Genomic DNA, 15751 nt, shown 5'->3' on the forward strand with positions numbered 1-15751 from the left:
TGAAGAAAAACACACATGTAGCAAGAATACATGCAGCATATTAACTTCGAGGGAAAAAGTATGTAATTATAAAATGTAAAAAGAATATACACAATTTTTAAATTTCAAATTAAAAGCATAAAAGATGCAGGCTGTTTTAATGTCAATAAAAAAATAATCTGCACATAGTAATATTTTGAAAATATACCTGTTTGTTATAGTAGTGTCTCTAAAAGCCTCCCACAGTATTGCAGCCTTCAGCAGAGGTCAGCAGAGAGCGGAGGTCCTGTATGATGTATAAATCTGACCACAGCATGTGCCATTCACTCTTGGCATACAGTGCGTCTAAATATTCACAAATTAACAAACAGGTGATCACAAAGCCACCAAAGAGACTCCTCATACCTGTTAATCTAATGGCAGCATGTCCAGGCACAGTACAGACACAGCACGGATTTAAACAGGCTCTGTGCCACATGACAGAGAGAAGCTATCAGAGTCACCTTCAGGATGTGCGAGAGACTAAAATCAATCCAACACGGAAACTCTGACAGTGCTTTTAATCACACTCCAATCCTTCGTTTCCGAGTCAGGAGGGACAAAGTCTACATTCATAAATCTATCTGCTGCATTGGCTGCTCTGTTTTCCTCTTAAAACAAGTGGAAGTGGAAGGCCAGCCTACAGACTGGATGACAAAAGCTAGAGGTAACGTCAGCCTAAAGCAGGCGGGTGCCAATAACAACAGCTGCTGATGGCAAACAGAGTCCCAGTCATCAAACGGGTATTTCATTTGTCATAGACATAAGTGGCAGTGGCTCTAAATCAACAGCAGGAAGGGCCCTGACGTGTGCAAATAAACATGGAGAGTAGCCCGCATGAGCCAGCCTCAGCTGGGTTAATGTTTTCTCTGGCATCAGGCGTCAGAGAACATCTCGTTCAAGGACAAAAACAAAAAAGCTATGCAACTTGGGGCTGAGTTGCCTCTGCACAGTCTGATGCCTGCAGGTAGCTTTACTGCACATCAGAGCCGGGTGTGAGACTGTCCCAGGTATCCATAACCACGAGCTGTATGAGGGGTGTGTGTCAAAGAACGGGTGGGGGGGTTAGGCGGGTGATGAGGGACAAAAGGATCTTTTCAGGTCTGCCTCAGAGGGGCGGAGGTGGTGGTGTGGAAGGGGGGTAGGCAGAGAGATTTTCTTACCAATGATGCATGGATCTGACAATGTTCCTGCCTGGCTGAACCCAGAGGCTGTGTGTGTGTGTGTGTGTGTGCATACTCACGTGTACCAGACTGAGTGTGTATCTGAGAAAATAAGACTGATTAAAGTAAAACTCACACTGTATCTAGATGGTTAGGGGTCTGCTATATTAGACAGAAGAGATCACACTGCCAAAAAATGTTAATTATACTGATGGCTGTGAGCCAAAGACAGCTTCCACCCACAGGAGTAGGAAGCCGTTCAGGAAGCTTCTATGTGACAGAGCTGAAAGAAATATTTATCTCTTTCTTCCAGTCGTCTGAGTGATGCATGACCCAGGGTTCAGACAAAAAGGAGGAGGATCTGCAGACGATCCCACTATTAGGGTGTTAAATAGCATGTTGTGTGTCAAGTGAAGGACAGCATCATATACATTACCTGATGAAAACATTTCTAATGCATTACAAGGGGGGAGAAGCAGGAGACAAGATAAGACGTGCGTGAAATATCTATGAAAAACGGACCTGGATAAAAGAAGTGTGGCTAGAAGGCACAGGCTCGTATGACAAACCCTTCCTGAGACAAAGCCCAGCTCTGGTTGCTGAGAATCAGATATCTATATTTTTGGAGCTCGGGGAGAGAAAGGTGATAGTGGCATTAGTCTCATATACTTGATCAGAAAAGTGACTTCAGTCTGGGATGCTTTTTGGAATACTTTTGTGAAGGCTCATGAAAGGCTGACGGCAGGATGTATGAAAAGCAACAGAAAGATTGTAGTTGAGGGGAACCATCTTAAAGTAGATGGCAACAGCAGCAGTTGTAATCAGGCCTGCTGTATGTGTTTATTTTCGTCATTTTTAAAGTGCAGGCACACTTATCTGATCCAGCAACAATAAAAAGTAAAACTTGAGGTTGCTCTACATGTTTTTTTTACTGTCAACCAATAACCACCACTGCGGCTCCTTTAAGTCAATGCTATTATTTAGATCCATTTTCCTAAACAGCTGTTGCCATAGTTTGAATGGAACATTCCTCAAAAAGGAGTAAATACTTCATTTGTTGGGGGTTTTGGCCACAGATTAACACACGTCGTTCAGTAGTTGAGTGTTTACCCACAGCAGAACGGCAGATCGTCATGGGGGTTGAGTCAAAATAAACTACAGTGCTCAACATTCATCATTATGAAGGAACATGTCACCCAGTGTGATGGCTGGCTGGTTCCACTCAATAACAAAAGCAAGATGTGGCTCATTTGTTTGTTGTAAGATTAACTCATTTATCCTGTGAACTAAAATATTATTTAATATAGAAATTAACATTTCAGAAAAGGAAAAAAAAGGCAGCAAACTAACACATTGTTGGTTAATGTATTTTGGGAAATTTGCCAACAAAGACAGATAAAAAAATAAATAATTAATCAATTCAAAAATGAACTCAAATTTTCAACAGACTGTGCTAGTATTTTATTAAAAGTATTCTACAGTGATGAAGACATATCTGCTAATGTTACATACTAACTTTAGCATACTAACACAGTGGCAGCTGCCTGCTGTAATTCCACTTTGTACCACATGATGGGTGAGTGAGTCAATGCAGTGTCTTGACCATTCTCAGTCCAACAGAGAGCTTTTTTTACATCTACAATTCTAACAATGTATTATTCTTGTTGATGAACAGCTAATCATGAGTCATTTAGAAGATAAAAGCCAAGCAGCTAAGTTTGTTTTTAGCTTAGCACTGACCTTGTGTCATGCTTCTGCTTGCTTGCTCAACCTTTACGAGGTCCCCTCCCTCAGCTGCCGGCGTCAGACGACACTGATATGTGGTTCCCTCGAGATTTTGTTCTTGGATCATAATTTTGAAGCAAATGCAACCTCACCAAAAAGTGCTCTATTTTAATTTTTTGTTTTACAACTGGGAAGCAATTAGACTAACATCTCACAGCCACGGATTATCAGAGATGTTCAGAACATAAATATTGCTTATGGCTTTTTTTTTTTTTTATAAAAGGAGCCAGACATAATTTGATCCATAAGAGCCAGGGTTGATATCAGATCATAGGAATTATTTCACATTTGAATTAATAATTGATTACTTTACAGACTGTTACCACTCTGCTGCCTTTCTGGTCTTACAGCCTCATCTACCCAAGGGGTTCTGAGGAGGAGCAGGGTGGCAGACACAACAAGAGGAAGTGGTATGGGATATGGGATAATGAAATCTACCTCCCACTCCCAAGAGGCACCACCTCACCTATCCTGGGGCTCACGAATAGCTCAAGTAACCAGTCCCCCTCCTTCACACACATGATCCACTCCCCCACTGCGGCCAAAACCACACCACAGCTACCCTCCACCAGGACCCTGCAGCTATGTGCAGTTTGTACTTTATTTGTTTGCCGACGTTGGAGTGACAGCAGCCCGAATTTGAGCTGCCATCTTGCTCCCCTCACCCTTCATCTTCATACTGCAGAGTGGGACAAAATACCCTTCTTGGTTCCACATAGAAAAAAAGAAAAACATTCAGGAAATGAAAGTTGTAACATGATCCTCTGTGTGCCAAACGTCTCCCTGAGCAGGGACAAAAGGCCCAGAGAAAAGCTGCTGGACCTCTTTTAGCCTTCAGATGACAGAAGAAGAGGGACGGGGCAGAGGGGAAACACAGATGGATAAGAAGAAAAGAGGCGACATAAAATTAAGATTGAGGAGGAATTACAAATCAGGGGTATGAATTAAAATGTCCTGGAAGAAGAGGAGAGGGTGCTGCAGAGATGAACTCCTGTGTGCAGATATTGGACTGCTCTTGCAGCCCACTGTGCTCACAGCCCCACATCCCACAGATATGCATGCACCAAGCAAAATAAACTTCCCATTCCGGCCCTGCAGTATGTTTTCTAGCGGGCCCCTCCTGAGAGAGCCTTTATGACTCCTCAATCAGTGCTTATGGCGCAGTTGACTTTTACATACCCTGATATTTATTAATGATGCAGTCTGAGTGGGAAACAGATGCTGTGTTGGAACTTCTCTCGGCTGCCTGGTGAAACGGTGTAAAGCCCTGGTGTGCCATAGGGCGTCCTGGCAGCGGAGAGAAGGGGAAAATGCTCTGCTGGTCCTCTCACTGCTGACTGGTGCATTTGCAGCATGGTGTCAGCGGCCAGTGGTAATTACCAGGCTCTCTCCGAGTTACTGCTACACCAACGTGCCACCGGCTCTGGTATGCCAGCTAAGCTCTGTTATTAGGCTCAGAGCTGCCACTGGACAGGAGGCGCTACTTCAGCAGACTCCGTTTATCTATCTGGTCTGTCGACATAATGACTGATTGTTTTACTACTTACAAAGTACAGGCTGGAGGGCTAAATTAGTAGGGTTTTTGTCATGTTTATTAAATGTGGTAGCTATAATTATGCACACAGTAGAGTTGTCATCACACACTAGAAAGACTGAGTTTGAAATGATTCAGTGTTACTCACCCATTAAACAAGAAGAATCCCTTCTTATCATGCTCCAGCATGTCGCCTATCAGACTCCCGATGCCTGCAGAGATGAGGGAGGTCACACCTAAATCATTCAGCAGACATTATTTTATATACATAATCTGTCAATGAAACCAAGTTATATAATTTTTCAACACAGGAAACACTGTGTAAAAAACCCACAGCACAGCTTCTAAGTTAAAACAACACAAGAATTTTTTTTCTTGTGTTGTTTTAACTCATTTTAGATATTGTGGGACGTTTTCTAAAAATACATATATATATAGCTCCTAGGAATGTAGTCAAAATACAAAGCTAATGCAGCAAACTAATCATGACAAGATTCTAAGATTTTAAAATAAATGAGCAAAATTACATGCAAAGATTTTAACTTTTGAAAAGGCACATCCACTTTTAATACAACTTTTCCTTTAGTGCCAAAAGATTACTTCAAAAACAAAATAATTCAATAACACTGTTATTATCCCATATTACTTTACTCCACTACAGTATATTAGTGGAGGCGTTAAATGTAAGGATGAGCTGAAAGAGCGAGCTAATTAGGCATCATGTTAGTTCGCTGGCAATTAGAGGTGGGTATCAGGCAAACTCCCAGTAACACAGTACACAAGGAGAGAAGTTGTGGATGTATGTCAGTTTCACTGTGCTTTAGCAACTCTGAAGTTAGCTACACGTTCATGATAGTTCTTCAGTTTTGAGACACGTGAACCAAAGGGCAGATCAGGGTCTCTGCTTCACTCTCTCTGTCTTGGCAGCTTTATAACCCAAGAGCATGACTGAGAAAGGCTCAAGGTGCTGAACTTAAACTTGGCGACAGCTGCAGAAACTGGAGACCAGATAGTTTAAATATAGACCCTTAAAACCCCAACTGGTGCCCTTACTCTCCCTCTACACTTTCTTACATATCTACATTCACACCCTCCATTCAGCAATGCTGTACGCTCATTTACACTTAAGACAAAACTCCTGAACCCATAGTTTGTTTGTACACAGTAGTACTTCGTTGTATGAGCCTTCTGTAGTTACTGCTATTCTTGATGGGGTTTAATTACTCTGTCAGGACAGGAGGTCAGAAATAAAAAAAAATATAAACTGCAACAACAACATTTTTTAAGCAAAACATCATGAAATGTATTTTATTATTAATATTTCTAAGTCCTTGTATTATGTATACTTTATAATGTAGTCTTTCATTTGCAGTGACACAGGTCTGATGCCTCAAAACCTGCAGCTGCATTGGCCTGAGTGGTTTTCTATCTACCATGGCTCTTGTGGGCCATCGTGTGGCCAAACGGCAGTACTACAAACAGGGATGGATTACTGAACGGGCACACTGGGCCCAGCCCCAAGGCCTCAGCCACTTAAATAACTTTTAGTGTAATCATCAATCCCTGACCACAAATACACATTTCAGACACTGCAAACAGTGACGTCCCTTAAATAAACAAATGAAAGTTATTTTACACGCAGATATTTCATCATTTGTACTGAGAATATGAATTAATTAACATATACATCTTTAAACAGAATCTGATTAAAATGTTTATCTGGTAATTTACAGGTTTCACCAGGTAAAATAATAAATGTTAACAACTTATTGTCCAAAGAGTTGTGAGAGGCTGCATGTGAGAGGCTGTATGTGAATAATTGCATGTGAGGTTCAGTGTGAGTGCCCAATGATCCCTCACAACAAGCTGCACCATATGAGTGATAACTGTGGGTGACAGAAATACCACAAGTGCTAGATCTTGCAAGCCTGCATGCAGACCATCTTCCTTGGCCCACAGCCCCTGTCCGAGAAAATGTGCCCTTATATGGGCAAAAACCTGACACACACGTCTACAGGTAGACATATACACTGAGCTCAACAGCCAAAATTACCATTAGTTTATCAGAGGAGTAGTTTTAGAGAATCTGAGCATGAGCAGACTCACCAAAAGCTGATAACAGAGATGGTGCATAGAGTCAGGACTACCGTGTGTGGTCGGAGCATGGACACACATGAAGGAGTTGGCTCACAGTCTCCCTCAAGTGCATGAAGTCAGAATTACCTGGTTGACAGTGTCTTTTAGATGAGCTCCATAGGTTCATCTGAAAGACAGACCGAACCAAAGACAAAACTAGAAAATCTGTTGGCTGAATTGTGACACTAAGAGACTTCAGGATGTGGAGAATTTCCCCATTCACAATGAAAAGCTTATGACCAAAAATGACCAAAGAGAAAAAGGACAAAATGGCGTCAGAGAGCAAGGCAAGAGCAAGAGATATGGCATCTCAGATGTGTCGCCCATTCAAAAACACTGTAAAGCAAGGAAGGAGGAGGGAAAAGAAGGCTGGTTAACAACCCAGCACCATACATATTAAGCTACAACAATTTCAAATTTCAAATATATGCAGAAAATATGCTTTGGGCTATAGTTACCTAGACACCTGGACACCACAAATAAAACATCGCACTGCAAATACTAACAAAACAGCAGGAACAAGCAGAAACAACATTGCAAAAGCCCATTCTCTACACATGGGACAAGGAAGGACTTCTGATGGGCCTTCATAGAAACATATGTGTCCATGCAGTCAACAGCTGTAATCCAACTTTGACTTTGAAGAGTTTGTTTAATGGCCTAAGGGCTATTAAACTAAAAACTAAAAAAATGTTGTTTTTTTACATATATATGATCCAGATCATTAAAACCAAAGTAAAATATCTCAGTGACAGTGAGTTTGCAGTAAAACATAATTATACAGACTTGCTCTCAGCACCCCCATCTCTGTCTAACTGAAGACATTCCTCTTCCCTGAAAATAGAGTCATTTTCCTTAATGAATTTCTGTTGATAATATATTGTAAACTAACAAAAAGGGGGACATATCCCAGTTTTGCCCTCAGGCTTCTCATAGCATTAACCCAATGCTGCAGGCAGATGAATAATATTATATCCACTCTTTCAGTATTGAAGCACCGAAAGACATTATTAGTTACTGGCATTACAGTGAGGCAGATGTACTTTTTAACAGAGTGTGTTTTGTGGTCATATTTTCATTTCAAGTTTATTATCAATGTCTGTCAAGATAAACCTCTTGCAAATATTATAAGTAGGTGACATCAGACCTCTTTGTGTGAACAGCACAGCCTGAAAAGAACACACAGACCATGTAATTGCCTCACATTGTCTGTGTCTGCTAACACACCAATGCACCAAGGTCAGAGGCGTGCATAGATCGACTGATTGATTGATTCAAGCACAACTCTGAGTCTGAACAGATGATTTGAAGCAGAATGACATGGGACACAATCAATATTTCTGAAGTTATAACCTGCAGAACCTGAGCATATGGAGGAGTGGTCGAACATGGTCAATAATGCTTCCCCTTAAAGTAGAGTAGAGTGGACTGACGATTACCAGGACTCCAGTGGAAAATTATTACAAACAAGCAAAGATTTAAACTAATCCAAGTACTTAAAGCATTGTTGTGTGCAAAGTTGAATGGTTTCGTCTTGGCCACCACAATCATACTTAACATAATAGATTAGTCATCCAATAGAGTGGCTGGGCAGTGTAATGCAGGTGCCAAGCAGGGCCTCTGTCCATGGTGCTGAAAGTCTCTGTAAACAGGAACTGTTTGCAAAGTAGGAAAAAGAGGAAACTACTCTTTATTCTTTTTGGGCTGTAGGTTAATTGTTTGATCATCTGAGAGTTACTTTCAAGTGAATTCAGCATTAGTGACAGTTAATTTCCACTGATGAGCTGACTGAGGCATATTAGACTCTAAACATTTTAAAGGGGTCCAACAAATGTAATGTTAAGTTTATACAACTGAGGGATTTTTCCTCTTTAACATTGTATGAATAATATACGTTGAGGGTTAATTGTTAAATACAGAAAGCATTTCCACTCATTTTCTTTGTATCTGTGCAGTCATTTGGTCATATAAGCTATCATTTATACAGAAGTTCAGTCAATAGGAAATAACTGAATCTGTTGTTTGTGCTTTATCGCAGTGATTTCTTCAAATACTACATTTCTTGATCAAATTTAACACATTCGTACATCTAATATTTAAATACAAAAAAAATAAAAAAATCTAGTACCAGCTGCACTTCGATTGATCCATACAAGAAATCAGCAGCCATGAGGGGGCGCCACTGGCACACAGTTCCACCTCCTTCATGATGGCGATGGTGCCGTGAAGCCTTCAAGAGAGTGAAGCACCATACACACATGACATTGTTTCTCATTGTTAGATAAAAAAAAAACCTCTCAGATGGACAGAAAAAACATCTCAGGGAGCGCGCGCAGAAACTTCCAAATGGTTATATTTCCAAGGCTGGAAAACACTACGGGGTGAAAGGGGCGTCTTCAAATGATTTATTTTGATATAAATTCATGGCCTTTGCACGATGGGCTGATCGAAAAACGCCTGCTATTCTCATCCGAATATCTTTTTTCCCCCAAAAAAAGATCACAGTGAAATCTGGTGTAACCTTGTAAACAACAAGCAGTGGGCTAAAAAAAAAAAGAAAGTTGTAGTGTTCACAGGATGGAGAGCGCAGATCGAAGAGGTTTGAGGACAAACACCCCGACGGAAAGGACACGTTTCCCGTACTGCGTGACCTCGTCCACTCAAGGATTATTATTATTATATATTATTATTATATATTATTCTTCTTATTATTATTCGTGTTCTTATTATTATTACTGACAATGAAAATCTTTTTCCATATTTGTTTAAAGTCTTTATTAAACTTTTGACGATGATGTTTTTGTTTGTAAATTTAATTTATGTATTTTAGTGGGATGTTTCTTATCTTTTTAAATGTATAATCCTGATCATAAACCAACTGAATTAGGCATATTTCCATGACAGTCAATCAAAAAACTGACAGAATTATCATCACACACGCTCCGGACCGCATCAGGACACCTGTGCAGGTGCGCCAAATAAAGCGTAAAACCCCTGCCTCCGAGCTGCACAGGGCACTTAAGGTTTAACCAAAGTAGCTGTGTCGAAAATACATCTAGCCTATCATACACGTTATGAAATATTTTACATCGCATGTCCTATGGCGACTGAGATTAACAGCTTGACATACATGTTACATATCCCTATTGTAAGCATTGATAGCGTGATAACAGTTGGGGGGCTGCTGGGAAAGAGCCACGTCAGGTGTCAGCCACACTGAGCCCAGACATATTACAACTGCTCTGCATTCAAACCACATATGTCCTGCCTTCAAACTATATCGCTTAAACTACACGCACGACTGAATATTCACCTACCAACACGATCACAGACACTTTTGTCATGATTAAGCTGAAAACGTCTTAGGATGCTCTGAAAACACTCATATGCTGCTAATGTAGTTGATCTTTTCCGTTCTCATTTTGACATGCAGTTAGCGGGCTCTGCAGCTGCGGGCTTACATTTTTTTTTGTAGCATATATCCATCATCCCGCATCCACACTTCACGACACTGACAAAGAGGGATGCTGGGCAACAAAGCTGGAGGAATCATATGACTTCACACAAATCAACCAACAAAATGATCATTTTTACCTGTGAGAGCTGACATTGATGAACGATTCAGACCTTTTTGCTCCATTATCTTTCATGTATTAAATAAGGAGAGCATGGGGGAAAAAAATCTCAAAAAGGAGATTAACACAACTGTTGCGCAACTCAAGAGAGGAGACGGTGTGGCTTATCTGGCTCCTCGCCTTTAAATATCGGTATAAACCTATTAATTACTTAGTCAACTCTTGCTACAATACAAATGTATTATTATTATTATTATTATTATGCATTAAGTTAAAAATGTATTTACACTATATAGCCTAATACATAAATATATAAACATATAGGCTATTTTACTGGCTCGAGGATATCGCCTTTCTTCTAATATACCAAAACGCACGGAGACAGAAGTTCTGCAGACAGATAGCTGCGATGTACAATCATTAATAAAAACAAACTATGCAGCGCTTCTCAGTGTCTGACACACACATGCACGCTTAAGGACGCTGACAGATTCAATCCACCATAAAGACGTAGTCAGGGCTGCAGCCTGCCCTTCCTCACACACCACCTACACATCTCTCCTCTCGACGAAATATTTTACAGCTGAAATACCTAGAAACATTCTGTTCTGTCCCAGTTAAAAGACGCGATATTTCATTTTAACAAATTGTGTGAAATAATTAATACAATGACTGAGGCATAACCAATGCCCTGTGCCAGTGAGCAGGCTACTACAAGTCAGAAAACAATTACACAGTGATTAAATCCTTTTAACAGGCCAAGCCATGAGTTCACACTGCAGACACACACACACACACACACTCCCACCCGGTGGAGAAGTTGTGATTTCCGTGCCCCAGACCATCCTCACAGGAGCCTTTTCTTTGGAGAGGGACCCGCGGTCGCTTCTCTTCACAAAACAGCGGCAGGGCCCCCTTTGTCCGAGCTGGGACCCCAGACCCATCATTAGCACTGATTACCGCTGACCAGTTTGACAACCGTATTGACTGCGAGAAAGACTTTTTCATCTCGTCCTTACTCTGAATAGAAACGGAAATATTTAGCTATTTTGTCCTATTTTGTTTGAAAGAGGAGCAAAAATGAAAAAAAAAAAACATTCATTTCCTTTCACTTGTTCCCCCTCCGTCTCTCCACAGATTTAGCCTTTTCTTTGTTGAGGCTGAAAGGCTTTTGTCTGATTCATAAGTTACTGTAGCCTAATTAATTGCAAATTGGAGGTAACCAGGTGGTTGGCCCATCAACTGGAAGAGCTGAACTTCTGCTTTTGCTCACTTTGCTTTTATCTTCTTTTTGTTACAACGTAAAAACATACAGGTCACTGAATATACGCCAGTTCAGCAGAAAATGTGGGTGCAGATTATTTCACTAAAACCTTTTTTTAGCCTGGAAGAGAATGGTGCTGTCTGAGTGGAGGGACGCTGCAAATCACAGAAAATCAAAGGAAATATAGCTTTTAAATCGCAAGTGTCAACATCTGGACTCTTATTTAACTAAAAATCTACCGCACAAATAGGCTATATTAATTTGTAATTTCAACATCACACAGGACAAGTAGGCGCAGAATAATGCGGCACAAATGTGGTGATGTATTTCACAGATTGAGCATATAATCCAGCCCATGGTTAGAGGGCTGCGGCCCCTTCTCTGTTCATTTAAAAGCTTCAGTTTGCGCGCTCTGATTACTGATGTCTTGGGAAAATGGACACTTGCACGATTTGTTTGTACATTGTGTGTCCTCCGTGTGCAGCGTAAAGCCCAGGTTCACAATCTGCTGTTTTGATCTGTATGATCTCTCTCGCAGATCATCCGGGTTAGTGAGCCGGCCTCAGCGTGACCTCTCGCTGTCACCATGCATTACAGGACGCAAAGCATGTTGGCCAATTAGGCTTCGCTCTGAAAACGTGTCAGGGAATATAGCACCGTGGCACCATGATCATGAAAATGTTTCACTTCATGAAAACAGCCAAAAGGATTTTTATAATGTTAACAGAATTTCATTATGACCACTGAGCCTTGCTTCCACACGACAGCTCAAATAAAAAAACTTTAAACTCTCTTGATGAACAATTATTTTATTAAGTTATCTTTACTTTTTTTTTCTTTTACTGAAACACATTTTCACTAAAGCGCGCATGCTCAACAGGTTTACCTGTGTACAAGGTAAGTATTAAAAACACCAAGCAAATGAATATGAAATTCGAAGAGACAAGAGCAGATCGTTTTTTAAATAGGCAAATAAACATTATTTATAAAACTTTGAAAGTAAAGTAAAAATATCACAGTTCTTTTCAACATGAAATACCCACAGAGAACAGCAGGTTAGGCGCGTTTGGATGCCCTCATCCCCTTTCCTTTTTTTTCTTTTATTTTCTTCTTTTTTAACGGTTCATCTCGAAGCGTTGATTTATTAGTCCGTGAAATGTGTTTCGTCCGTATTAAGTTCAGTTATCCACACGTTGGTAAAACACCAAAAAAGTAGGCTATTGGCCTAAAAGGATAAGAACGGGCAGTCCACCGCAGACCACAGATCCCCTCACGTTTTGGCAGCTGTCAAATCAGTGTGTGTGTTTGTGTGTGTGTGTGTGTGTTTAACTCAACGCAGGCACTATGACTTGTTTTATTAGATTGTCTTCCTCTTGTATCCCCTTCAATTCATTAACACCCACGATCTGCCCGTCAGATGTCACATTCACTGTCGCTGGAGGTGATGGAGATGGCCGAGGCGGCTGCTTTGCTGGACAGACTGGCCTCCGGACTGGATGAGTTCCCCAGGCGGTCCACGGTGCCGTCCTCGTCCGCCAGGGAGCGAACCGAGCCGCCGGACAGGACCTGCTGCTGGAGCCTGGGCAGACGACAAGGAAAACGTTTGTCAATTCCAGTATAAACATTTTTATTCACTCTGCAGTGTTAAAAAAAACCCTGAAACTTTTACTTTTATAAAACAAATGAAATGAAATATAGAAACCAAATGCATTTGAAATGAATTAATACAGCTTGTATTATATCCAATAAAATTGGACTCTCTGGCTACAGCAAAGTCACAAATATAATATTTAAAATCTATATTTCAGAAATAAATGTATAGCTTATAAGGTCATTTTAGCGTTATTACTAAATATGACCAACAGCACTGTTATCTCAGCCCACACTGCAGCAGGCCTTTCAACAGATACATTTAGTTACAGCTGTAGAGGACATCATGATTTAAACCACATTAAAAAAAAACAAATATTAGAGTTGTGTTTCTGCTATTGTTGCTGTTGTTATGGGGCTATGCATCCATGCAGCTCATGGGTTCATGCCTGAATGCTGCCCAGTACTAACAATTAAAAATAAAACCATGTTTCCAGAGTAATTCAATACATTATCCAAAAAATGACAGGAAAGATTCCAGCTGTTTGTTGGCCATTTTTCTTTTTCTTTTTATGCAGATTATAAAAAAAACATGATGTTAGGATTTTGAATCCAACATCCAGAGGAATCATGTCCTGGGTGGCTGCAACCACGCCTGTTTTGTAACCACAAACTGAACCTCTACACATGCACAGATCTGTGTTTTTCTTCACGTGTTAAAATGATTTGAATGTTGCAGCTTTATTCTAAAATCATGTCATGGGTGCATGTGGCTCACCTGTTCTTCGCAGCCGCCGCTCTGTCTCTTTGTCTGCGGTTTTTGAACCAGTTTCCTACTTGTGTGGGTGTAAGTCCAGTAGCCTGTGCAAGCTCCCTCTTTTTACTGGGATTTGGGTAGGGATCCTGCAAATACCATTCTCTTAACAAGTGCCGGGTTCTCTCCTTGAAGCAGTGGGTTTTCTGCTCTCCATCCCATATGGTTCTGGGTAGGGGGAACTTCTTCCGCACCCTGTATTTGTCCACCGGCCCCAGCGGGCGGCCCCGCAGCTTCTCAGCCTCCTGGTAGTGCGCTTCGAGCCATAGCGCCTGCAGCTTCGTGTGTGACTCTTTGGTGAACTTGTGGTTCTCCAGGATATGGTAGAGTTCACGGAAATTACCGGTGTGGAAAGCGACGACGGCCCGGGCCCTCAGCACCGACTCGTTCTTGTTGAGGACCTCGCAGGCCGCTGGCGCGACGGGCAGCGACCAGAGGAAGCGGCCCAGGCGCTCGACGTCCCCGCTCTCCTCCAGAGTCTCACAGACCCCGGCGACCTGCTGGGGGCTGAAATTCAAGATGGGCAGCTGAAACATGGAGGCTTCTCCTGTGTTTCCCTCTCCCCCTCCTTTCTCCCCTCTCTCTCTCTCTCTCTCTCCTCCGCGTCGAGTCCTCCGCGTCTTCTTTCCGTGAGCCGAGGCAATCCAAGACCCACAAAAAACCAAGGCAATCCCAAAGTTACCGAACCAATCGTCTGACCAGCCGTGAAAAACGCAAACACCAAACGCCGCGGAGGAGGGACGAAGCTGAGTGGGGCCGGCTACCGCATCCTCGGGCTTCGCAAACTTGGCAGGCAAAGGGCTGAAGGTGCAAGAAAAATATAGCCGGAGCAGCGATGTATTTTTCAAGGTTGGCTGAGATTGAATGTACGAAAGAATTAAAGCCGGAGCTGAAATGTATTTTTAAGGGGGGGAGGAAAAAGACAGTCAAGCCCCCTCCGATGATTTCCTATTGGACTTGGCAGATTGGCTGCCCGGTTGCCATGGATGCACGTCAATCACTGTCAAGTTCGGCCAATCAGGCGGAAAGGAGATCTCAGCACCTCCCTTTTCAAAAATAATATAAACATTTTGACCTTTTTGCTTCGCGTCTTCAAACGTTTAGCTGTCCCACCGTGCTTCCCAAACACCCTCAGCTTTGTGCGGCGGGCGGTGTTAAACAAAGACTCTTCAGTCTATACAGTGAAGTGCCAGCGCAAACACGGTCAGCCCACAGAGCTCTTGAAACAGGCTTTACGCAGCGAAATGAAACATTCCCGCTGACTATAGGCTCTCCTACCCGGAGGTAAACATCAGTAGATAATATTAGACAGAAAAATGTCATTTTCAGGCGTAATCATTTTTAGAGTTGTGAATTATGAGCTAGCCAACTGTACAACTTTCTGTGATTTTTACAGCAATCGCATGGATTTTTTTTATTCTAATGTACAGGCCTGAGAGCAAAAAGCTTTGTGGGATTCTATGATATTTGGTGATAATATTTTGTTTTATCATTGTGTTTCATATATATGTGTGTGTAAGTCATGTCGAGGATACGTTATAGAAATAATTAAAATTGTGAACTTGGCCTTTTTTTTTGAACAGGACTGTAAAATTGCAGCCTTAAACATTTTAGTCCCGGCTTCCTCACAAAATGTTTATTTAGACTATTAATCAAAATAAATTATATCAGCGCCTAGGTTATTATGATGCATGCTCTTTTATGTGGAGCATGGATAAATGCTCTTTTGAAAAACACAGGCTAAATGACTGCTGTTATTTTTGCAGTATAGCTTTTTAAGCATCCTTTATTTACAGTCACTGCCGACAGCATCAGCGCGGGGCGGCTGCGTCCAGTTGTGTAACGGCTTTAAAACACAGCAGAGGAGAAATA

The 15751-nt window shown here is 41.5% G+C and overlaps 1 protein-coding gene across 1 annotated transcript; it reads right to left on the reverse strand.

The window, feature by feature from the left end:
• Positions 1-12888: 12888 nt before the first annotated feature.
• six6a (SIX homeobox 6a) lies at positions 12889-14415 on the reverse strand. Its single transcript, XM_028395607.1, has 2 exons — positions 13844-14415; positions 12889-13054 (listed from the first exon to the last, which is right to left on the reverse strand). The coding sequence occupies exons 1-2, from the start codon at positions 14413-14415 to the stop codon at positions 12889-12891; spliced, it is 738 nt and encodes a 245-aa protein (XP_028251408.1).
• Between the last annotated feature and the right edge of the window lie 1336 nt (positions 14416-15751).

Source organism: Parambassis ranga, chromosome 22 (assembly GCF_900634625.1).
Source record: "Parambassis ranga chromosome 22, fParRan2.1, whole genome shotgun sequence".
In the NCBI taxonomy this organism is placed as follows: Eukaryota; Metazoa; Chordata; class Actinopteri; family Ambassidae; genus Parambassis; species Parambassis ranga.